Here is a 26,853-nt window from a genome sequence, read left to right on the forward strand (position 1 = left end):
TTTCTGGGTTGTAATTGATACTAAAATCAGTTTTTGAAAATGTTGAAAAACATCCAAAAATAATATTTTGCTGAAACTATGTGCAACTTAACAGTTTTTTTAAATCAATTAATCACAGTTAATTCTCAAAAATTGCTTGTAAGTTCTATGTATTTTAAATGATCTCATTCACGATATGTAAATTTTACTAGAATGAGAGAAATCAGCTAACACCAGACAGGAAACAAGATGCTCTGTGAATACTGATCATACCTTATCAATAATATGCATAATCCCATTAGTTAAAGCTATATCGGGATTGAGGAGGCTTGCACCTCCTATTACGACTTTCTGGAAAAACAAAACATTTACTGTTAGTATATCAAGAGCATAAACTGTAGTCATGACTTTATAGTACAGGCAAGTCAAGTGTAAAGCCCCAGCAATACTTCTCCTTCTCAATTTTCTCCCTGGACTGTTTACTATACGTGCCTCATAAATTCCTCCACTGAGGTTCTTGTGAGTCTATTAGGTGTATGGGTTTGTTGGAGGGATTATTCCTTTTCCAACCTTCCTCCCTGTGGGTAGACATCTAAAGCCTGCACATGGATGAGGTTAGGAAATCATTGAAACAAGGCACTGGGACACCATCTCAACTGGTTACATAATCCCACAGTGTGAAATCCCAGACTTTGTTGTTGGCTCTTTGAGTAGGCTCACTCCTTGTGTGGTATTGTTGTGGTTTAATATTTTGTTATTCTTATGTCATGTCATTTGAGTTAAAAACACTATGCATTTCCCCCTTAAGACACCAGCTTTGATTCAGAGCATGCCCAGAATTTGAGATGTAATAATAGAGAAAGCAGCCATGTTTCCAGCAGTAAATCAGTATAATTAATCATGAACCTAAGGGCTAAAACTCTTTATATGCTTCCCTTTTGCAATATAGGATATAGCAGCCCGCTTGATAAACATCCTATTCACTCACTCCACCACCGATGCACAGTAGCAGCAGTTTGTACCATCTACAGGATGCACTGCAGCAACTCACCAAGACTCCTCAGACAGCACCTTCCAAACCCACCACCTCTACCAGCTAGAAGGACAAGGGCAGCAAAAGCACGGGGAACACCACCCCCTGGAAGTTGCCCTCCAAGCCTCACACCATCCTGTTGGAAATATATCGCCATTCCTTCACCGTCACTGGGTCAAAATCGTGGAGCTCCCTCCCTAACAGCATTGTGGGTATACCCATACCTCAAAGGACTGCAGTGGTTCAAGATGGCAGCTCACCACCACCTTCTCAGGGGTAACTAGGGAGGGCAATTAAATGCTGGCTCAGCCTGTGAAGCCCGCACCCCTGAATGAATAAAAGATGCAAAGTGATCTTTATTGGGTATCTATTGGGCCAGATCTTCCTGGACCTAGCCCACAACTGCTGCACATCTGCATCACCTGGGCCAGGTGTGCAGGGCAGACCTCACCGACTTCCACCCATTGGTGCCTTAAAATTATGGGAGGTACAGATAAGGTGGACGGTAACAGTCCTTTTCCTCGGGGGTAGGGGAGTCCAAAATTAGGGGGCATAAGTTTAGAGTGAAAGGGGAAAGATTTAAAAGGATCTGAGGGGCAACTTTTTCATGCAGAGGGTGGTGAGTATATGGAACGAGCTTGCCAGAGGAAGTGTGTTGAGGCAGATACAATGGTATCATTTAAAAAGCACTTGGATAGGTACATGGAGGGGCAGGGCTTGGAGGGATATGGGCTGAACGTAGGAAATTGGGACTAGCTGTGTTGGGCACCATCGGTCGGCATGGACTGGTTGGGCTGAAGGCCCTGTATCCATGCTGTTTTACTCTATGGACTCTAAGTATAACTGGCTTAACCAAGACAGAGCATCCTGTCATGGTGCTGACAAGTTACTCTGTGCTTTGATCAGAAATGAATGGGAGCCTTCAAATCAAAGGCCAAATAACTTGAATGTTGATAAGAATCAGATTTGCATTTAACCTCATTAGTTCAGATTTTTTACTGAGAAGTGCTTAATACTATAAGGTTGTTGAAAATACTGTGGATAAAAACACCTACTACATTAGTGTAAATTTACATTTCTGTGAAACAAAAAGTACAAGCGACTCCAATGTTACAGCTGTCTGGGTAACAGAAGTTTATCCTTACAGAATTCACAAATCACTACCCAAAAATCTGAGATACAGAAAAAAAACTCTCTCTGTGATCTGTGTTCTGTGATCTCTGTCTCGGAGGCCGATGTCAGAACATCCTTCGAGAGGGTGAACCGTCGCAAGGTGTCAGGCCCTGACGGTGTACCTAGCTGGGTACTGAAAATCTGTGCCGACCAACTGGCTGGAGTGTTCAAGGACATCTTCAACCTCTCACTGCCGCAGTCAGAGGCTCTCACCTGATTCAAAAGGGCATCAATCATACCGGTGCCCAAGAAGAGCAGGGTGAGCTACCTCAATGACTACTGCCCGGTAGCACTCACATCTACTGAGAGGTTGATCATGGCTAGAATTAACTCCTGCCTGAGCAAGGACCCTGACCAGCTGCAATTTGCCTACTGCCACTACAGGTCTACAGTGGATGCAATCTCATTGGCTCTCCACTCGGGTTTGGAGCACCTAGACAACCACAAGACATATGTCAGGCTACTGTTTAATCGATTATAGCTCAGTGTTCAACATCATCTTCCCCTTAGTACTAATCAACAAGCTTCAAAACCTGGGCCTCTGTGCCTCCCTCTGCAACTGGATCCTCGACTTCCTTATCGGGAGACCACAGTCAGTGCGGGTCAATAACAACATCTCCTCCTCACTGACAATTAACACAGGTGCACCTCAAAGATGCATGCTTAGTCCACTGCTTTACTCTCTCTACACTCATGACTGTGTGGCCAGGCACAGTTCAAACGCCATCTATAAATTCACTGATGACACCACTGTTGGCAGAATCTCAGATGGCGACAAGGAGGTGTACAGGAGTGAGGTAGATCGGCTGCTTGAGTGGTGTCGCAACAACAACCTCGCACTCAACGTCAGTAAGACTGAGGGATTGATTGTGGACTTCAGGAAGGGGAGGTCGGGAGAACACACACCAGTCCTCATTGAGGGGTCAGCGGTAGAAAGGCTGAGCAGCTTCAAGTTCCTGGGTGTCAACATCTCAGAGGATCTATCTTGGGCCCAACACATTGATTCAATCGTGAAGAAGGCACATCAGTGGCTCTACTTCATTAGGAGTTTGAGGAGATTTGGTATGTCACCAAAGACTCTTGCAAATTTCTACGGTGGAGAGCTTTCTGACTGGTTGCATCACAGCCTGCGATGAAGGTTCCAATGCACAGGATCGAAGAGGCTGCAGAGTGTTCTAGACTCAGCCAGCTCCATCATGGACACAACCCTACAACCCTCCCCACCATCAAGGAAATCTTCAAGAGGAGGTGCCTCAAGAAGGCGACATCCATCACTAAGGACCCTCTGGGACATGCCCTCTTCGTGTTACTATCATCGGGGAGGAGGTACAGGAGCCTGAAGACCCACACTCAACGATTCAGGAACAGCTTCTTCCCCTCCGCCATTAGATTTCTTAATGGTCCACGAACCCATGAACAATACCTCGTTATTCCTCTTTTGCGCTATTTATTTATTTTTGGAACTGACAATAATTTTTAAGTCTTGCACTGTCCTGCTGCCGCAAAACAATAAATTTCAAGACCCATGTCGGTGATAATAAATCTGATTCTGAAAATTCACTCTCATGGAATTAATGTGAAAAATGTAAATAAATGAGCACAAAATTTATTTTCTTTTCAACTCGCGTTTCTTGATGCATGCACAGATGACACGGCTTCGCATTATGGAAAATTGCGATACGGGCCGTTTTCTGGGAATGCAACACCCCCCCCCCCCCACCGTAGTGGCTAATTATTATTTCCCAACTGACCTCATTCTTGTTGGCAAGAGACAAGTATTTGCCTGGCATGATAGTGGGCAGTGAATTAGATGAAAGGTTCAGAAGATCTGCAAGACTGTACACTCCCTTTAACACATGATACCTATGAGAGAAAGAAAGTGTATTAAAATGCAAGTGTGGGCCATGTAACACAGCACAGCTATTAGACCTGCATTCACTTACTCGATCACAACACAACTTGAAAAGCAACAAAACAGTCACAGCAGCAAGAAAACTTGTAAATGAGAGTCAAAAAACTGCAGATGCTGGAAATCTGAAGTAAAAACTGAAAATGCTGGAAACACTAAGCAGGTCAAGCAGCATCTGTGGAGAGAGAAACAGAATTCAAGATATTAACTGTATCTATCTCTGTGGATGCTGCCTGGCCTGCTGTGTTTTCGACATTTTCTGTTTTTATTGAGGAAACTTGTAACTTGTGCATGTCCTTCCCATGGAGGAGAATTCTCTAAAGGAAAGGCCGTCCAGACAATGGAGTCTCCATCACTAGCCTCGGATATTGGGTGATTGTGGTTACATGGTGCATATGAGTAGCCCATTATTTGGGTCTCTTGCCACGGAAAGCATCCTATCCAGATGCATCACAGCTCGGTATGGAAACTGCTCTGCCCAAGACCGCCAGAAATTGCAGAGTGTTGTGAATGCAGCCCAGTCCATCGCACAAACCAGTCTCCCCTCCAGTGACTCTGTCTACACTTCTTGCTGCCTCGGGAAAGCAGCCAACATAATCAAGGACGCCTCCCACTCCGGTCATTCTCTCTTCTACCCCCTTCCATTGGGCAGAAGATACAATAGCTTGAGAACACGCACCACCAGGCTCAAGGACAGCTTCTACTCCACGGTAATAAGACTCTTGAACAGACCTCTTATACAGTAAAGATTAACTCTTGATCGCGCAATCTACCTCGTCGTGGTCCTTGCACTTTATTTGTCTACCTGCACTGCACTTTTGCTGTAACTATAACTGATCAATACACAAAGTGTGCTGGAGGAACTCAGAAAGTCGGGCAGCATCTACAGAGAGAAATAAACAGTCAATGTTTCAAGCCAAGACCCTTCATCAGGACCGGAAAAGAAGAGGGCAGAAGCCAGAATAAGAAGGTGGGAGGAGGGGGAGGAGCACACGCAGGCAGGAGATAGATGAACCCAGGTGAACGGCGAGTGTAGGTGAGGGACGAGTCCAGGTGAGAGGGGGACGGTCGGTGGGTGGGGGAGGGGAAGATGTAATAAATTGAGAGGCGACAGGAGGGACTTATACCTGTGCCTTATTCCTGTGGCTCCCTTCCCCTGCCTTGATAACCTGCCCATCTCCTCTCCTCCCCCCCTCTATTCCATGGTCCACTGCCCTCTCCTACCATATTCCTTCTTCTTCAGCCCTTTGCCTCTTCTACCTATCACCTCTCAGCTTATTACATCTTCCCCCCCTCCCTCACCCACCCACCTACCTTCCCCCTCTCACCTGGACTCACCTATCACCTGCCTGTGCGTACTCCTTCCCCTCCCCCCACCTTCTTATTCTGGCTTCTGCCCTCTTCCTTTCCAGGCCTGATGAAGGGTCTCAGCCCGAAACGTCGACAGTTTATTTCTCTCCATGGATGCTGCCTGACCTGGTGAGTTCCTCCAGCACGTTTCGTGCATTGGTCCAGATTTTTTCCAGCATCTGCAGAATTTCTTGTGTCTCCAACTAAATTCTGCATTGTTTTTTTCCCTTTTGTACTAATTCTATGTACTTATGTATGGAATGATCTGTCTGGATGGCATGCAAAACAAAGCTTTTCACTATATCCAGGTACACGTGACAATAGTAAACCAGTTGCCAATTCCCATATCAAAAAATCAGGAGGAATTATATTTGGGAATGAGCTGCTTCAAGAATGATGGAGGAAATTGAGGGGGCGGGGGGGGAGATTGGTGGGACTTACTAACCAGAACTGCGGGGTGACTCTGGGCTAGTGTACATTTGAACACACACACACACACACACACACAAAAGACAGAGGTGGAAGTTTTCAATGTGTGTCACTACTCTTAGCAGTGTGGAGGAACAGAGGGATCTTGGGGTCCATGTCCATAGATCCCTCGAGATTGCCACACAGGTCAATAGGGTTGTTAAGAAGGCGTATGGAGTGTTGGCCTTCATTAGTTGGGGTATTGAGTTCAAGAGCCACGGGGTGATGTTGCAGCTCTATAGAACTCTGGTCAGACCACACTTGGAGTATTGTGTTCACTTCTGGTCGCCTCATTAAAGAAAGGATGTGGAAGCTTTAGAGAGGGTGCAGAGGAGATTTACCAGGATGTCGCCTGGATTGGAGAGCGTGTCTTATGAGGATAAGTTGAGCGAGTTAGGGCTTTTCTCTTTGGAGAGAAGGAGGATGAGAGGTGACTTGATAGAGGTGTACAAGATGATGAGGCATAGATTGAGTGGACAGTCAGAGACTTTTTCCCAGGGCGACAATGGCTAACAGGAGGGGACATAATTTTAAGGTGATTGGAGGAAGGTATAAGGGGGATGTCAGGGGTACTGCTTTGTTTACACAGAGAGTGGGGGGTGCGTGGAAGGCACTGCCAGCAGGGGTTGTGGGGGCAGATACATTAGGGACATTTAAGAGACTCTTAGGTAGACACATGAATGATAGAAGAATAGGGGGCTATGTGGGAGGGAAGGGTTAGATAGATCTTAGAGCAGGATAAAATGTCGGCACAACATTGTGAGCCGAAGGGCTTGTACTGTGCTATAGAGTTCTATGTTCTGTGTTCTATGTCAGCCCCTGTCAAAGTTTATACCTGTGCCACATGATCCAACAAATTGCTCTCACATTTCAAGCTAAAAGGAAAACAAACTCACTTCACCAGGTTTGGAAGCTGCTCTGCCTTGAGCCAGAACGCTCTGTTGTCATTATTCATACCACTGACAGCCTTCTGAGAGGGCACAAGCAGGGTAATATTTGCAGTTTCTGAAAGAAGGCGGTTTTGAGAAGCATTCTGAACAAAAAAAAATGACAAAATCCATATTAAAAGATTTTTCAGTAAATTAGGATTGTGATTAGGGATCATAGATGATTTCACACTCTTTATTTCCCTTTCTGAATTTCCCCGAGGAATATGTTTCAGCAATGTTGTTTGATAGATAAATGATTTTTATAAGGCTTTGAATGGACCACTTATACAATAAAGATCTCTCAATCTACCTCGTCACACCCCTTGTACTTTATTTGTCTACCTGCACTTCATTTTCTCTGTTACTGTAACATGATATTCTGCATTCTGTTTTTTTTCCTTTTACACTACCCTTGATGTACTTATGTATGAAATGATCTGCCTGGATGGCACGCAAACAAAAGCTTTTCACTGTGTCTCGGTACATGTGACAATAGTAAACCAGTTACTGATTACCAGTTATTTATTCATCCATGCACTATGATTGATACTGGTCTTTAGAGATATCTTACTTCAGTTATACAGGGCTGTGGTGAGACTGCATCTGGAATATTGTCTGCTCACCTTACCCATGGAAGCATACTTGCACCAGGACTACAGTGGTGATGGTTGCAGGGGCGGTGGGTTTGTCATATGCAGAGATATTAAAAGAGTGGACTTATACTCTCTTGATTTCCGAAGAATGAGAGGTGACCTCATTGAAACATACAAAATTCTTACAGGGCTTGACAGGGTGGATGTAGACTTGATATTTCTCCTGGGGTTTGAGGGGTCACAGTCTCAAAACAGAAGGTCAGCCATTCAGGACCAAGCTGAGAAGAAATTTCTTCGCACACAGGTGGTGAATCTTTGGAATTCTCTGCCCAAGAAGGCTGTGGAGGCTCAGTCAGTGAGTTCATTCAGAGATCGATGAATATTTCGGTATTAAGGAAATTATGGGAATATAAACCCTGCAAAGCAACACTGAGAAAGTGCTGCTACTTGGGCCTTGGGTAAGCTGTCGAACCACTCAGGTAGAGATAAAAGATCTCACGTCACCACTTAAAAAGATGGGTACAGGGCCTCTGCCAGGTGTTCTGGCCAATAACATTACCTCACTCAATCAGGGGATATGGGGTTAGCGCAGAAACATGGAGCTGAGACAAAAGAAAAGCCAGGATCTTATTGAATGGTGGGACCGTCACAAAGGAACAAATGGCTTCCATTTCTGTGTTGTTATGACCATAACACTAGGCTTAATTCTCCTGCTCTTCCTCAGAAAAGTGGGACCATCACCTGAGGGTGCAGATGGGATTTAGTGTAGCTTCTCATTGAAAAGATGGGACATCTGGCAATGCCGCACTTCTTTAGCACTGCGCTGGGAGTGTCAGCCGTGAGGGTACTGCTAAAGCTATTAAGGGTAAGGACTTAAATGCAAGCATCCTACTGACCAAATCCACATTCTTTATGTGAATGAGGCACGGACTCTTTAATTGTTTTCATTAACAAGAACAAAAGCAGTTTTGTTTAAATTGACAGACTTACATTGACCCACTTGAGAAATTCTGCGGCTTCTGGGACGTAGGATAGAGCCTGCAAGGTGAAGAGAGGATAGTCTGATTCTCGTTGCATTCAATCGAGTCATTTAATAACAAGTTACGTATCTCCCACGCCTCTGTATTGTGGTCACCATGCTGTGGTACACAGTCACATCTGTGGCTAAACATTGCTCCCTTAAGATGAAGCTTCATTTTAGAGGAACGGAGTTGACAACATAATATTGCTCTGTTTCTATTGAGAAATTTTAGTCCATTTTTTTTCTGTTTGTTTTTTTTTGTTTTTTTAAATTTTTTTCCTTAGCTTAGTTTGGTTTAATATATTGTTTATAATTTTTCTTATTGTTTTGGGGATTTTTTTTTCTTTCTTTTATATTTTATAATAAATCTTTTCCTTCTATGTTATATTCATTCACTAACATCATTGGATCTACTGATTTTTTTTATACTTTATTGTTCTTTATGATTATCCATGTCATGATTGTTCTCCTGATCTCTTTGTATTACATGTATAAACATTGATATATTAATCTGTATTAATTTGAAAACTAATAAAAAGATTGAAAAAGAAAGAAAGAAGCTTCATAAAGTGAAGTTTCTCCAAAACCATCTTCACACAGCATTATTATTCACCTCATAGTCATAGAGAGATACAGCACAGAAACAGGCCCTTCGGCCCACCAAGTCTGTGCTGACCGTCAACCAATCATTTATACTAATCTTACATTAATCCTTTTTTAATTCTCCCCACATTCCCATCAACCCCCCAGATTCTACCCCTCACCTACACATTAGGGACAATTTACAGTGCCCAATTACCCCTCCAGCCAGCACATCTTTGGGAAACTGGAGGAAACCCCACACAGGGAGAACATGCAAACTCCACACATACAGCACCTGAGGTCAGGATTGAACCCAGGTCTCTGGTGCTGTGAGGCAGCGGCTTTACTAGCTGCACCACTGTGCCATCCTGAATGTCCTTGGGTAATTCCACAAGCAAGTGCCTGGGGTAGAGAGCTTGACAGGTGCACGGCTTATATTTTGGAGACTGGATCCTAGCAACATTGCTTCAGGACAGCAGTGTAACCACTTAGGAATGAGATGAAGAGAAATTTCTTCACTCAGTGCATTCTGAACCTTGGGGTTCTTTATCCCTGGGGACTCTACGTGCCCACTAATTGAGGCTGGGTTTATAGAATCAGAGGAAATTAGGGCAGGGTGGGAGATTCAACTTGAGGAAGATGGTGGGTTGTAATTTTACTGAATATCCGAGCAGTTTCAGGACCTGTATGACCTACTCCTGCTTCTATATTTTTTAAATTACTGATCATCAGTCAGAGCGTTGAATATAGAAGTTGGGAGGTTATGTTGGGATTGTACAAGATGTTGGTGATGCCACACTTGGAGTATTGTGTTCAGTTTTGGTCACCCTGTTATAGGGAGGATGTGATTAAACTGGAAAGAGTGCAGAAAAGATTTACTGGGATGTCACCAGGACCTGAGGGACTGGGTTATAGGGAGAGGTTAGACAGGCGAGGCCTTTAGTCCTTGAAGTGTTGGAGACTGAGGGGTGATCTCACAGGAGTATATAAAATCATGAGGAGCATAGATAAGGTGAGTGGTCTTTTTTCCAGGGTTGGGGAATTAAAAACTAGAGGACTTTGTCTTAAGGTTATAGGTGAAAGGTTTAATAAGAACCTGAGGGGCAACTTTTCTTTCTTACACAGCTGGAGGTAGAGGATTGGAACCAGCTTCCAGAGGAAGTGGTTGAGGCAGGTACATTGGATACATTTAAGAAGTATGTGGACAGGAATACGGATGACAGGAGTTTAGAGGTATATGGATGAAGTGTTGGGAAATGGGATTAGCTTGAATATAAGTCTTGGTCGGCATGGACATGTATGGGCTGAAGGGTCATTTTCCGTGCTGTACAACTCTATGACTCTAGGATTTTTAAGGGGGTTGGCAGGCTGGATACAGGGATGGGCAATAAATGCTGGTTTTACTGACAAGAGCACAGATCCTGAAAATGTACAAAAGTTTCCGCTGGCTAGGGAGTCTACAACCAAGGATTACAGTCCCAGGATAAGGGGTCGGTCACTGAGGACGGGAATGCGGAGAAAGTTCTTCACTCAGAGGATGGTGATTCGGTGGAATTCTCTACCTGGGTGGTTGTGGCTCAGTCATCAAGTTCATTCAAAACAGAGGTCCATAGATTTCTAGACATGAAGGAAATCAAGGGATGTGGAAGATCAGTTATGATCTTGATGGATGGTGGATCTGGTTCAAAGGAGCAAATGGCCTCATCCTTCTCCTAATTCTTATAAATTGAAGCACAATGCAGCTCTACTTCCTTGTGTGCTGGCTAAAACTCTGCCAACCTTCCATCAGTCAATGGGCTATGGCTCACTGGGCTTTGCTTCTAACCCTGTGTCAGAAGGTCATGGGTTCGACTTCCACTCTAGACCTTGAGCTCAAAAACTCTCCAAAGTGGTAGTGAGACAGCACTGTTGTGTGAGGGTCAGGGCTTTGGATAATCTGTCTAACCATTCTCGTAGGGGTGAAGGATCCCATGTCACCTGTACTACCTCAATGCACTCTGTACTAACTCAATGTAACTGCACTGTGTAATGAATTGACCTGTATGATCAGTATGCAAGGCAAGTTTTCCACTGTACCTCGGTACAAGTGACAATAATAAACCAATATCAATACCATTCAAAGGATAGTCTTTACCTGGTGTCCTAGCCAATAGTGAACCCTTCCTCAATCAGCCATTAGATAAATGGTGAATTAGGTAACTTAATTATCATTTAGCCACAGCATTTTGATTGTCCATCTTTACCAAGGGCAAAAATAAGAACTTCTGTTCAATCAGCACCTAACTTTTATTGACTTAGTCAAATCAAACAATTGGATATCATGAGCCACAAGCTTCATGTTAAAGATTTTAACATTTTCACAAAGCAAATAAAAAATAGAAAGACAGTCTGAATCATAAAGAGAGATTTTAGAAAGTTATGGTGTGGTGAGTGATCTGAACAAAAAGCCTAGAACAAGAATAGAGATAAAATACCTGCAAAACAGTGCAACCCAACACTACTTCCATAAAGGTTCGACCCCAGGTTGGAGCCTTCACCAGTTACTTGTGTAAAATATTTAAAGAAGACTTGCGATTTAGATGTTATCCTTCATACTAACTGAAAACCATCTGGGGCCAGTGGAGCATGTTTTAAAGTTTGGTCACTGTTATAACATAGGAGAACGGGCCACCAATTTTTGGATGGGTAAGTCTTGTTCAGAGGAACTCCCCTGCTCCTCTTTGAATGAGTACTATGGGATCTTCTATGTCCATCTGACAGAGCACTCAGTGTAATCTATCTGTCATAAGTAATATCACATAATTGTTCCTCTAATACTGCTACTCTGTAAGGATTGTATCATGTAACTAACTGCTCTGGTGTGGGAAAAACAAAAGCTTTACAATGTATCTCAGTACCTGTGATGATAATAAACCAATTACAAGGTGCACCATTGAGGACATCTTCAATGTCACCAAAGACTCTTACAAATTTCTACAGATGTACAGTGGAGAGCATTCTGACTAGTTGCATCTCCGCCTGCGATGGAGCCTCCAATACACAGGATCACAAGGGGCTGCAGAGGGTTGTAGACTCAGCCAGCTCCATCACGTGCACAACCTCCCCACCATCGAGGACATCTTCAAGAGTTGGTGCCTCAAGAAGGTGGCATTCATCATTAAGGACCCTCACCATCCGGGACATGCCCTCTTCTCGTTACTGCCATTGGGGAGGAGGTACAGGAGCCTGAAGACCCACACTCGACATTTCAGCAACAGCTTCTTCCCCTCCGCCATCAGATTTCTGAGTGGTCCATGAACCCATGAACGCTACCTCGTTATTCCTTTTTTTTTTGCACTATTTGTTTATTTTTGTAATTTATAGTAATGTTTATGTCTTTACACTGTACTGCTGCTACAAAACCACAAACTTCACGCCATCTAAATAAGTTATAATAAACCTGATTCAGATTCTGGTTTGGTGTGGAATGTTCCAGAAGGATGCCATTTTGAAAAAAATAGTGGGGATTCCTGTTGGTTCTGTGAGATATTTCATTAATGAAGCATCTTTGTCTTCAGTATATTAGACAATGAAAAAGGGCGATACTGATACAGCTTTAAGGTCTCATTTGAAACTCTGACAGTGCGGCAGTCCCTCAGTACTGCACAAGAATGCCAACCTAGATTTGTGCTCAAGGACTTCACCAGTCTTGTGACTCAGAGCAGAGAGTGCTGCCCACTGATGTATAGCTAGGCTCGGTAGATATAATATCAGAAGGTGCCTTCAGAGAATATTTTTGAATCAAAAGACTTTATAACTTGCTTACCATAATTGCATCTCCAAAGCATATCACACCATCTCCTTCATAACCTTGCTGACAGCTACAATCTCTGATCCCTGGAGACACATATGAACAAGTTGCCTGCCAAAATATTTGAAGCAATTCATTGAATCAGCAGTAAAATAGTATATCTTTTATACGGAATCCTTTTTATTTGTTGGCCTTTAAGTGCTCTTCTTTTAGGTCAGACGTTTGAAATTATGGTTAGTTTAAGACATGTGGGGAAACAGGTTGCAGGGAAATAAGTGGAGGAATACTGTGGATGAACAAAAAAGTTTTTCATTGTACCCATACCTGTGCACGTGTCAATAAACTTGATTTGAAATCTCAAAGTAAGACATTGTGGGAGTAGGGGCTTAAATTGCAAGAAGTGATGGGCTTAGTCTGAAAGCTGGCATAGACTTGATGGGCGAAATGGCCTTCTTCCATGTCGTAAGGAAGTAAGACCTACTTTAAAAGAGAGGACAATGCTATAAGCCCATTAAGCAATTGGTGGATAACTGACCAATTTCTACCACAACTAAACATTCGGTGCAATCAGTTCTTGAGGCACCTAAGAAGTGATAATTGGGTTTGTATATAGGGGCACAGAGTGCAGACTCACTGATTAAGCCCTGGATGCAAAATTTTGCCCCATTCTGAGCACAACATTGAATAAAGGGTGTAATGCCTTGTGGAGGATTCAGAGCAAAGCATAATGGCATCAGCGATCATGAAGTTGCAAGAAACAAGGATTGTTCCCCAGAAAACAAGTTTAATTGAGATGTTTAGAATTATGAAGGGTTCTCTGCTGAATGATGCAGTGGATGGAGTGAATTTTTAATAATTTCAAATGGATGAAAAAACATTCTGTTTGCCATCAACAGTTCCTCCTAAGCCAGCAACCTCTAGCTCCGGAAGGGATAAATTTTTTAAATTAAATTTTTAAAATTTTAAATTTGATTTACAGCATGGTAACAGGCCCTTCCGGCTCAATGAGTCCGCGCCGCCCATTTTAAACCCAAATTAACTTACCCGTACGTCTTTGCAATGTGGGAGGAAACCCACGCAGACACAGGAGAACGTAGAAACTCCTTACAGACAGCGACGGGAATCAAACCCCGATCGCTGGCGCTGTAATAGCGTCGCGCTAACTGCTACGCTACCGTGCCGCCCCGTAATAAGGGCAGCAGGTACATGGGACCTTCATATTCCCTTGAAGTTACACAGTGTCCTGACTTGGAGATATATTGACTGTTTCCTGATGGTCGCTGGATCTAAATATTGGAACTCCCTACTCAGCGGTGTTGCACGAGAACCTTTACCACACAGACTGCAGTGGCTGAGGAAGATGGCACACAGCCACCTTTCGAAGGGCAATTAGAGGTGGGCGATAAATTCTGGCCTGACCATCGACACCCAAATAACGTGGATGAACAAAAAAGAAAACTCAGAAGAACTTTACAGGGTAGGGGCCTGAATTGGATCAAGTTCCATAATAGCTTTGAAAAGATCTTTGCATTGGGGAGATGTGGCAAAAAAGAAAGACCCAACATCCACCTTAAACATGTCCACATTGGGCTAAATATAAGAGGGTCCATGGTAAATTGGATGGGGGGGGGGGCAAGTGCAGGAGAGGTGGGAAGGGAAAGGCATCCAGAAAGACATCTGCATGTCCTCCCAGAGAAGATCTCTGGGTAGGCCATGGCAGAGCCTGAATATCCAGTCAGAATACCGCAGGTCACAAGCCACAAGTGACTTGGAGAAGCACTCTCAGTCCAATGTAGAAGTGGGTGCTCTGGTCTTTTGTTTCAGGCAAAGGCAGCGCCACATAAGGAAAAAGGTCCTAATAGATTTCGTGCCTAGAATAGTTTGGTGTATTGAGTAGTGTTGTGTTCTTGTAACTCCTGTCACTGAATCTATGGTCCTGGTTACCAAAGGGATACCCTGTTTTGTGAACCAGTCTCACAAATTTCAAATGCAGATCAACTCACCAGATAATGGCAGCCTCCATTTTCCTCCAAACACGGATTTATCGATTCACATTCTAAACCATTACCACGAAAGCCCTTCTTACACTCACAGTCATTCTGTCGATAAAGAAATGCTTGGTATAATTGTACAATCCTGTTATCACCAGCAACTTGTCCTGGTCCAATCATGCAGATGCTATGGCCAGGAAAGCATGCTATGGCAAGGGTTAACAGGGACATGCCGCTACTTCCTCAGAAATTCAGCATGTCCCTGTTGAGGTAAGGAAATTTGGCATGCCCCTGATGATGCTCACCAATTTTTACAGATGCACCATTGAAAGCATCCTATCCGGATGCAGCACGGCTTGGTATGGGAATTGCTCTGCCCGAGATTGCAAGAAACTGCAGAGAGTTGTGAACACAGTCCAGTCCATCAGGAAAACCAGCCTCCCCTCCAATGACTCCGTCTATACTTCCCGTTGCCTCGGAAAAGCAGCCAACATTATCAAGGACCCCTCCCACCCTGGTCATTCTCTCTTCTCAGAAGATACAAGAGACCATGTACCACCGGACTCAAGGACAGCTTCTATCCCACTGTAATAAGACTCTTGAACAGACCTCTTATATGATAATGATGAACTCGACCTCTCAATTTATCTTGTCATGGCCCTTGCACTTTATTTGTCTACCTGCACTGCACTTTCTGTACCAGTAACACTATATTCTGCATTCTGTTCTTCCTTTTATACTACCTTGATGTACTTATGTACTTTCAAGATCAACTAAACCAATGGATGGACCCAGATCAAAATACCACAGCTGCTGCTAATCTGAAGTAAATTACAGAATATTGGGACACGGTTGACAACAGAGGAACGAAACACGTACACAATAGGAAAGTGAACATGGAAAAACAGCCCTTTGCGCTTACCTGGCCTGGTCCCAAGTGGATGCAGTTTGCATTGGTATGGCACCCACCTCGGCCCAACATTAGACAGTTTTTTATTTCAGTGCAGTCTTCCCCATCTCCAGTCCAACCAGGCAGACACTGACACATGAATCCTCCCTTTCCCGTCTGAATGCATTCTGCCTGTGAGTGAACCATGCAGGGAAAATTAAGACATTGATGCATTTAAAATAAAAAAAGGGAAGCAGAAAGATTGAGTGGGGCATAAATACCTTTGTGGGCTAGTTGGCAAAAATGGGTTGTTACTGTGACAGGAATACCACGTATCTAGTCCAAGCTCAGTCATGGGACGGTTGTGGGGTGATACATTTCGGGAAAGTCAAATAGGGTTAGGACATAGACAGTAAGTGGTTGGGCACTTTGACCTTGGGGTTCAAGTCCATAGTTCCCTGAAAGTGGCAACACAGGTAGATAAGGTGGTGAAGAAGGCATATGACACACTTACCTTGATAGGTGGGGCCACAGAATATAAAAGTTGGGATGTTATACTACAACTTTACAAAATACTGCTTGGACTGCTCTTGGAGTACTGTGTACACCACACCGTAGAAAGGATGCCGTTACATTGGAGAGGGTGCAGAGGAGATTCACCAGGATGTTGCCTGGATTGGAGGACTTTAGTTATGGGGAGAGACTGGATAGGCTGGGCTTGTTATCTCTGGAGCGAAGGAGGCCGAGGGGTGACCTGACAGAGGTATGTAAAATTATGAGGCATTGATAGCGTAGATGGTCAGAATCTTTTCCCCTTTGTAGGGTATCAAAAACAAGGGGGAACAGCTTTAAGGTGAGAGGTAGGAGCTTTAAAGGCAATTTGAGGGAATTATTTTTTCTTACACAGAGAGTGGTTGATGTGCTGGGGAATCAGATATAATCACGACGTTTAAGAGACATTTAGACAGACAAACAGGCAAGGCAAAAAAGGATATGGACCTGATACGGCAAATAGGATTAGTGTAAATGGGCAAAAGGCTCAGCATGGATGTGGTGGGCTGAAGGGCCTGTTTCTGCGCTGTACAACTCGATGACAGTATCATTACCACTTGGACAGAGGAAAAATTCCAGGATGTGTTCAAAGTTTCTGTGAGGATATTCCCAATGATTCCTGGGAATCTCTTCCTCTTGACTCATCAAAATGAGAAAGAAGGTTTGGGGACAGTACTGAGAACCTCAGGGCCTTGCATCAAGAGCACAGAGAGGCCCCATGTAAGTAGCAGAAGGAGTGGACCACCTTACAAACTTTGGTCCGCTGTTGGTGGAGGGAATGAACATTTAGGTTGGTGGATGGGGTGCCAATCAAGAACGTTGTTTTGTCCCGCATATTGTTGAGCCTCATGGGTGCTGTTGGAATTGCGCTCATTGAGGCAAGTGGAGAGGGTTCCATCATGCTCCTGACTTATGCCTTGTGAATGATGGAAGGACCTTGGGGTGTTAGAAGGTGAGACAACTGCCACAGGATACTCAATCTCTGACCTGCTCTTGTAGCCATGGAATTTGTGTGGCTGGTCCAGTGGAGGTACAGGTTGTTGGTGATTCCCCCAGTACGTTGATGGTGAAGGAGTCAATGCCATTGAATGTCAGCAGTAATTGGGTAGAGTGCCTTGTTGGAGATGGTCATTGCCTGGCACTTTTGTGGCACTAATGTAACTTGCCACTGATCAGCTCAGGCCTGAATGTTGTTTAGGTTTGCTGCAGGCAGTCACTAATTATTTTCTTAGCTGGGGGGACGTGAATGGAACTGAACATTGGGCAATTGTCAGCAAACATCTTCACTTCTGACCTCACAGTGGAAGAGTGGTCATGCATGAAGCAGTTGGAGATGGCTGGGCTAAGGCACTACCTCGAGGAACTCCAGCTGGGATGATTGACCTCCAACAGCCCCGACCATCTTAGATGTATCTTTGCCAGTATACCCTTCACTGATGATCAGGCATCAGTTCAAAGAGAACTTTGGTGTCCAGCAGCCATCATGTCATCAAGCTGGCTGAACAACCAATCACACGAAGGAACTGGACACATTCAAAACACTAGATGACTTGCTGCTCAGTGATAAACCATGTAAACAGTTCCCATTCAGTTATGTCATTAGAAATTCATTTATTTCTCATACAACAAATGGGATGTGGAGGCTTTGGAGAGGGTGCAGAAGAGTTTTACCAGGATGCTGCCTGGATTAGACAGCATGTGCTACAAGGAGAGGTTGGACAAACTTGGGTTGTTTTCTCTGGAGCGGCGGAGGCTGAGGGGAGACCTGATAGAAATTTATAAGATTATGAAAAGCATAGATAGAGTAGACAGCTGGTATTCTTTTCCCTGGGTCCAAATGTCTAATACTAGAGGGCATGCATTTAAGGTGAGAGAGGGTAAGTTCAAAGTTGATGTATGGGGCTAGTTTTTTTTAAACGCAGAGAGTGGTGGGTGCCTGGAATGTCCTGCCAGGGGCGGTGGTGGAGGGATCTAAGAGGCTCTTAGATAGGCACATGAATGTGCAGAGAGTGGAGGGATGTGGACATTGTGTAGGCAGTTTAGTTAGGCATTTAATTACTAGTTTAATTAATTCGGCACAACATCATGGGTCAAAGGGCCTGTTCATGTGCCTTACTGTTCTATGTTCTTAACAAATCATTAAAAGATATTTTACTGCAAGCTTGTTTCTTAAGGAAACATTGATTTCCCTTGATTACTTTGAAGGAGGCTGTAAAACAGCACACCCCATGGAAGAGGGTGAGTCACTGACAGCGGCTTGGAGTTTCCGTGTTAAATAAAATGAATGCAGAAATCCCAAAGCTGCTTGGTTACACGGAACAACTGGTTGGTTTCATGGAACAATGAAGGAAATCCCTGACACATCCACTGTGATTGCGACCACAAATTCCAGGCCGCTCTGTTCTGTTTTTCAGTCTATCTCATAGTTCCCTCTATTCTAAACTGGTCCCAAATGACATTTGCAGATTTAGAAAACAGTGGATTCCTGATTCCAATGGAAGTGGGCCAGAATGGATGGAAATTAGGCCAGGGCTTCTGATTTAGAATCAGAATCAGGTTTATTATCACTGACGTATGTCATGAAATCTGTTGTTTTGCAGCAGCAGGACAGTACAGGACATAAAAATTTCAAAAATAATTATTACAAAAGAGGAATAACGAGGTATTGTTCATGGGTTCATGGACCATTCAGAAATTTGATGGTGGAGGGGAAGAAGCTGCTCCTGAAACGCTGAGTGTGGGTCTTCAGGCTCCTGTACTTCCTCCCCAATGGTAGGAATGAGAAGGGGGCATGTCCTGGATGGTGAGGGTCCTTAGTGATGGATGCCACCTTCTTGAGGCACTGCCTTGTGAGTGACATTTCCAATCGACCTTGCTTGGGGTGGACATTATGAGCGTGGCAATGTAGATGAGAGAGGGGCCGATTGATTAAGCTTCTCAGTGCTGGGAGTCTGTATTTGTGGGAGATGGGTATCAGAAAATAAAGCCGTGCTGATAGAAGTGCTATTCCCCTTATCTAGTCTGACAAAACAGCCTTATTCCTGTCAACAAACAATATGCTGAGGGAAATCAACGGGTCGGGCAGCATCTGTGAGGAGAAAGGAATTGTCGATGTTTCGGGTTGAAACCCTGCACCAGGATTACTTGCCTCCCACAAATGCTCGACCCACTGAGTTCCTCCAGCAGATTGCATGTTGCTCTAGATTCCAGCATTTGCAGTCTCTTGTGTCTCCCAATGCCTGTCAGTTTGCATTCCCAAGTTGAGTTGGGAATATCACCTGGCCTCCTGCATTTAACTCTCTCCCCACAATTCAACATTTTCCCTCCAGCCCCAATACTTTTGTGACTAACAAACCGGAGTGCACTCTCGGCAAGGTCCGTCATTAATTGATGAGGACTCCACACCAGTTCTGTAGAGCTTGCAACCTATTTGTCATTAACAGTAAGTTATTATAAGTTAACTCAAGAATTCAAGCAGTCAGTTGTACCCACATTAGAACTGCAGCCACCTCGGTCTGGTCGACTGCAGGCGTTCATCTCTTCACAGTAGGACCCATCACCTTCATAATTTGGTTTGCAAACACAGCTGGAAGGAAAAAGCATTAGCCATTTAAAGTAGAATTCTGCCAGGAGGTTAAATCCTTTATCATGCACGGAATCTGAATGGAAGTTACAAGCTTGCAACAATATATGTAGTAATAGAATTATTTTCCTGCATTAACATTATTCTAAACCAGTCTTTGAGAGCACTTCCAAACCACAGCCTCAACCATCTAGAAGGACAAGGGCAGCACGTGCAGTGGATTCCCCTCCATTTGACTGGAAGTACATCCCTGTTCTCTTCATCCTTGCAAGGTCTTAATCCTGCACTTCCCTACCCAATAGCACTGGGGATCCCCTTCATCAGAAGGACTACAATGGTTCAATAAGTTGGCTCACCAGCACCTTCTCAAGGGCAATTAGGGAAGGACAATATATTCCAGCTTTGCCACCAAAATCCAGATACCATGAATGAATCAAATAAAAACTCTGCCAAAATACATGTCAAACTGTACCTCCAGAAGCATTGAGCTATTTCAAATTAAAGACCTGAAGTGAATACTTTTTAATAGATTTTTAACTGGTTGTTATTTAATTAAAGAATGAATTTGTAGACACGCAACATCCTATCATGTAATCAGAATTACCCAAATTACTATTGGAAGGTTCTCCATCCTGTTATGGCAGCCAAGAACCAAATTCAGTGTGGCCCCTTGAACACAAAAGAGCCTAATCCCCACTTAGTAGAACACAGGACAGTACAGCACAGCAACAGACCCTTCAGCCCATAATGTCTGTACCGACCATGATGTCAAACTAAACTAATCCCTTCTGCCCGTACGTGATCCATATCCCTCCATACCCTGCATATTCATGTGCCTATCTAAAAGAGCTCTTGAATGTCTTTATCGTGTCTGTTTTCAGCATCACCCTTGGCAGTGCCTCCCAGGCAACCCACCACTCTCTGTGTAAAATACTTGCCCTGCATATCCCCTTTAAACTTTCCCCCTCTTGCCTTAAGTGGCAAGGTATTTGAGACACCCCACTGGCATACCAGAGGCTCTTGAAAGGATGGACCTTGGGGTGATTTGATATTGGGCCTTGGACCTCATTATCACCTGGTGAAGCCCTGTCATCTGATGTTGGAACAACAAGCTCCAAGTGTGACTTCTATCTTATTTTCTGACATGTTTCAGCTCTTTCATCCATGGTACCTGAGGCCACCATTCTTGTATTCGCAGTTTGCATGGGCATGGCAGAACTGAGCATTGGAGCCACACGGAGTAGTTTGTCTCTCGCAGAACTTCCCAGCATATCCTGGCTTGCACGAGTTCAACTTGCAGGCTCCGACGCCAGTCACCTTGTTGTCACATTGCCCATGAACACATGGACAGGCTGCAAAGCACCAAAGAAAAGGGGAAAGGCATAAGAGTTTGGTACAATGGTCTGTGTGACGTAACATGAGCTGGGGGAACAACTTACTCTGGTCACAGTTGGGTCCGTACTTCTTCGGGTCAGAACAGAGGTGGCACTTTGAGCCGCGAAATTTGCTGTCGCAAACGCACGTGCCATTTCCGTCCAATCCGTCTGTGCACTGCAAGCAAAGGACAGGACGTGGTTAGATCACGGAACTCACTGCAGCGTGGAGTGGCTGCAGGGAAGCTGGCAAAAGGAGGAGGAAGGAATAGGGAGGATTCGGGTGGAGGTACTTGTGTGTAGTATAAGCATTTGACTGCATCTGTCAGGCTAATGACCCAGGTCTACGTTTGCCTAGAAATTGCAAAACAGTGATTCTTTACAGCATTGGGCAATTGAAAATCAATCTTTTCAGAGTGAAATCCAATAATGAGCACCTTGGGTTACTCTGGTAATTCAACCTGACTTCCTCCCTTGAGTCATCCTTGCAAATCCTGTGGGATTTGCACATTAGCGCTACACAGACATTCCTTTTGGAGCTTTGCAGGAGCTGGATGGTGTTGTCTTGGGGAGCACACTGTTGGAGCCACCAGGGGCCAGCTGGTCTTAACTGCATGCCCTTAGACTAGGACACCTGAACCTTAGTTCTTAGAAGGTTAAGGAGGATCGGCATGTCGCCAAACACTCTAATAAACTTCTACAGATGTACTATTGAAAGTATCCTGACTGGCTGCATCATTGTCTGGTACAGCAATTCAAATGCACAGGAACTAAATATACTGCAGAGAGTAGTGGACTCAGCCTAACACATCGCTGGCACGTTCCTCCCCACCATTGGCACTTTCTACAGGAGGTGCTGCCTCAAGAACGCAACATCTATCATCAAAGATCCACACCATCCGGGCCATGCCATCTTCTCGCAGCTACCATCGGGCAGGAGGTACAGAAGCCTGAAGTCCCACACCACCAGGTTCAAGAACAGCTACTTCCCTTTGACTATTTCGGTTCTTGAACCAACCTGCACAACCTTAATCACTACCTCAGTATAGCAACACTATGACCAATTTCACCACTTTGCACTACAAAGGACTTTGTTTTTTCTTTGTTCTAATTGTGTTCTTTCTTGTAAAAATTGTGTATAATTTATGCTTAATTCATGTGAATGCTGCTTATCGGATGCTATGTGCCTGCGATGCTGCTGCAAGTTTTTCATTGCATCTGTGCACACACGTACTTGTGCAGATGACAATAAACTCGACTTTGGTGACTTTGATATTGATCAACTTTGAAGTTACTTTCATCCTCAGGGTCTTACTTTCTAATCTCCTGCTTTCCTACTTCTAATTCCCCATCCACCAGCACCACCAAGTTCTACTCTCCTGCTTCCAATCCTGCCACACCTGGAATGCCACCCCACCTGACCTCAACCAGATGTTGGGGTCTGATGCCCACTCACCACACCTCACCAACCACAGTACAGACCAGACTGGGCTTGTGGCTGCTAACCTCCCCATCTCAGGCTCAAGTCGGAGTTACGGACGGCACATTCTTGACTCTGAAAATGTGTACTGCCTAATTTTTTTTCCCCCAAAGTCTTGAGCCTCAGCTGCAAGCAGAGACCAATTAAAATTTCCATTGGTCAGTGATATGTTTCATGTAGTAACACACAAAAAGCTGGAGGGACATGGACGGTCGACGTTTCATCTGGTCCAGTTGAAGGGTCTCGACCTGAAACATCGACTGTCCGTTTCCCGCCACAGATACTGCCTGACCCGTTGAGTTCCTCCTGCTTTTTGTGTGTTGCTCCAGATTCCAGCATCTGCAGTCAATTGTGTCTCCAAATGTTCCACGTAATTCAATGTAGCTTCTGACATATATAGGAGGGAAGGGTTAGATAGATCTTAGAGCAGGATAAAATGTCGGCACAACATTGTGGGCTGAAGGGCCTGTACTGTGCTGTAATGTTCTATGTCCTATGTAATATCATGCTGTACAGCAACAGAAATGATAAATATTTAACTTAATAACAAATGATTCATTACAATATGGATTGCATTGATCTTTGATGGCAATGGGGCTCTAATTCCATTAAGAAAGCATTCACTCTATCACCCTTACATGTCCATGGCCAGAACAGATATTTTGGAAACCTCCTGGACAAATCCTGCAGTCTGGGCCGTAGAATCCGCTGCAGCACTTGGGTACCTAGGAAACAAGCCAGGAAAGATTATATTAATCAGCTAGTCCTGATGAAGGGTCTCGACCCAAACTGTCAACTGTCCATTTCCCTCCACAGACGCTGCCTGACCACTGAGCTTTGTATGTTGCTCAAGATCATTAATAATTCATTCATTCATGGGATGTGGATGTCACTGATCAGGACTTATTGTTTGTTCTTAACTATTCTAACCTGAGGAAACAAACAATTGCATTGGGTTCAGAGACCTAGATGAACCAGACAAGTTGGGGTGGGGAGATTTCTTCTCTAGAGCGCAGAAGTCATTCAAGAGAATATTCCCAGCAGTTTCATTCTCAATGTTTCCTAGATCAGCTTTTTATTCCAGATTTATTTATTTACTTGAATTAATTCCCAGCCAAGGTGTGACTTGGATTCATGTCTTCAGATCAATGGTCTCTACCTCTGTGCAAAATCATGAGGGGGACAGACAGGGTGAATGGGCACAGTCTTTTTCCCAGGGCTGAGGAATCAAGAACTAGAGGGCATACTGTAGGTTTAAGGTAAGAGGGGAGAGGTTTAATAGGAGCCCGAGGGGCAACTTTTTTACCCAGAGGGAGGTCCATGTATGGAACGAGCTGCCAGAAGCAGTGGTTGAGGCAGGTACATTAACAACATTTAAAAGGCTCTCGGACAGGTACGTGGATAGGAACGGTTTAAAGGGATATGGGCCAAATGCAGGCAAATGGGACTAGCTTAGCTGGGCATCTTAGTTGGCATGTACCGGTGAGCTGAAGGGCCTGGTTCTGTGCTGTATGACTCTGACTCTCAAGCCTCTCAATACTAGTCTAATAACAACCACTCTGCTACCATCCCCATACCCACTGTACCTGTGGGTACTTTACAAATTGGGCAGTTTTACTTCCAAGTGATTGAACTGAATGTCTTTTTGATGAACTAGTAATCCCATTATTAGGACTAATACTCAGTGAGTTCAAATCCCACCACAGGACTTAGAACTTAGAATGTTAAGGGAAAACTCGGGAGTTTTTTTATACTCACTGTGACTACTTCATAGCAGTTTCTACTACAGCCATGAGTTGGCAGGCTCTGTCCCATCATAAAAGTCATGTAAAGGCATCCTTGTTTAAAACTATCCTGGAACAAGTAAGCAGTCACAAAAGTTCCAGTTTAAGTATCGAACGGGAAGGCGGCAAACAATGATGTAATTCATCTCATTAGATACATGGAGGATGCAAGGTTCTAAAAGCTCTAATAAAATATATATAAAGTTTAATGGTCTTGAAACATCAGTCCTGTGAGGGAAAGGAGGTGAAGGAAGGACATCAGCAGGAGAAAAAGAGAAACAGGTCTCTCTCGATCCACCATTAGGACTGTGCCTTTGGCTAACTCAACCATGAGCTCCAATTGTAAGGTGGCACAGTTGCGCAGCAGATATTGCTGCTGCCTCACAGCTCCAGGTACCTGGCCATGATCCAGATCTTGGGTGCTGTCTGTGTGGAGCTTGCAGTATGATTCTCCCACGTACTTGGTTTCCTCCCTCATCCCAAAAGACGGGATTGTTGGTTGATTAAGTGGCTACTATAAATTACTCCTAAGTCTAAACAAGTGGGAAAAATTCAGAGGAGAATTGATGGGTATGAGGGAGAGAATAAGGCTACAGGGAAATAGGAAAAGGAGGAATGGAATTGTCGGAATTCTCTGTTGGGAGTTGGCCTGGTTCCAATGGGTTGAAGGCTTCCTTTTAAGTCTCTGAAATCATCTAGCGTTCTCTCTTTTAAGATTTTTAAGACCTTAGTCACCAGTCCCAATGCCTCTCTTTCCCTAACAATTTGCATTTATTGCATTTTTCTGTATTAAAAACATTAATAAACAGCTTTTTGCAAATATCATTTAAAATTGTATTGTATTCCTTTTATGCCTTTGTGCATTACATCATGCCTTTGTATCTACAGTTAACATTGGAATATCCTTTGTCATGAGTTAGAATGGAAATATGTCAGGTATGTAGTAGCCTGTGATGACGTAGCTACTGTACATCTGCTCAGTCAAAGACGTTGGTTTAAAAGAACTTCTTAAAGAAGGATAATAAAGAGAAAGAGAGTGGGGAGAGGGAAGGAGAGAGTGGGAGAGAGTGGAGAGAGAGAGGAGAGAGGGAGAGGAGTAGTGAGAGAGAGAGAAGAGTGAGAGAGAGAGAGAGAGAGAGGAGAGAGAGAGAGAGAGGAGGAGAGAGAGGAGAGGAGAGAGAAAAGGGAGAGAGAGAGAGGAGAGAGAGAGAGAGAGAAGGAGAGAGGAGAGAGAGTGGAGGATAGAGACAGAGAGAGTGGGAGAGAAAAAGGGAGAGAGAGAAAAGAGAGTGAGAGAGAGAGAGAGGAAGGTCTAGCAGGAATTTTCTGAGTTACAATTTTAACAGATGAAGGCACAGCTCTCAATATTGGGACAAGGGCCTGTATAAGTTTCTGATTTTATTATTCGATGCTGATATCGGAAAGTTTCTGGTCTCCCTTCTAATGCCATTTCCATTTTCTATATATAAAGGAGTTTAGGTTTACTAACTGACTGAGGGATTCACTAATTCAGAGGAAATACAAAATATAATAAATAAAGTGCTCACTTACCAGTGGGGTCATTCCAGGTTGACAAGTGCTGCTATGAATTTTAGCACAGCTTACGCAAGAGCCCTGAATGGATGTAAATGTAATAACCTTTAAGTTGCAAACAAGTTCATTATCCACAGGCCTTTTTGAAACACTATTCTCGTTATCCCTTCCAAGTCATTCAATATATGTGGAACCATCTACGAAGCACATTTTCCAATTTGGGAAGAAGTTCTAGGTTCAAGGAGTTTGTATGTTTTCCCTGTGACTACGTGTGGTGCCTCCCACATTCCAAAGACGTACAGGTTAGGAAGTTGTGGGCATGCTATGTTGGCGCCGGAAGTGTGGCGACACTTGCGGGCTGCCCTCTGAACACTGTACGCAAAAATATGTATTTCACTGTGTTTCGATTTACATGTGACTAATAAAGATATCTTATCTTATCTGTCACTTGGCATGCTCATCAAGGAAAAATGAAAGCCAGCAACACCTCCAAACATGGAAATAAAGACTTGCATTTCACAAATGTTCCAAAGTACATCATAGCCAACAAAATATTTTTTAAGTATAGTCTATGTGGAAATGAAGAAACCCTGCAGTCAATTTACACACATCAAGCTCCCACAAGATGTGATGTGATAATTAGTTTTAGTAATTTTGAGGGATAAAGATTGGAGAGTGCCCCGACTGTTTTGACATAGCCCTGTGAGAACATTTACATCCATATTAAAAAAAGAGAAGTTGTCTTGGAGAAACCAGTCGAACTGATGATGTACTACACAATGGTCCCAAGTTCCTCATTTGGGACAAACCAAGGATCTACTCCAAATCTTCATCAAACATC

General features: G+C 43.9%; 1 protein-coding gene across 1 annotated transcript in view; it reads right to left on the reverse strand.

Annotated features, from left to right (window-relative positions):
• LOC127578574 (stabilin-2-like) overlaps window positions 1–26,853 on the reverse strand; it is a 154,609-nt gene that overhangs the window by 74,732 nt on the left and 53,024 nt on the right. Inside the window, 12 exon segments of the mRNA XM_052030723.1 lie at window positions 253–330; window positions 3,937–4,048; window positions 6,809–6,945; window positions 8,425–8,472; window positions 12,843–12,938; window positions 14,831–14,926; window positions 15,741–15,899; window positions 19,752–19,845; window positions 21,014–21,194; window positions 21,282–21,393; window positions 23,334–23,420; window positions 26,031–26,093. Coding sequence (XP_051886683.1) covers window positions 253–330; window positions 3,937–4,048; window positions 6,809–6,945; window positions 8,425–8,472; window positions 12,843–12,938; window positions 14,831–14,926; window positions 15,741–15,899; window positions 19,752–19,845; window positions 21,014–21,194; window positions 21,282–21,393; window positions 23,334–23,420; window positions 26,031–26,093 — 1,263 coding nt within the window.

Source organism: Pristis pectinata, chromosome 15, assembly GCF_009764475.1.
Source record: "Pristis pectinata isolate sPriPec2 chromosome 15, sPriPec2.1.pri, whole genome shotgun sequence".
Classification (NCBI taxonomy): Eukaryota; Metazoa; Chordata; class Chondrichthyes; order Rhinopristiformes; family Pristidae; genus Pristis; species Pristis pectinata.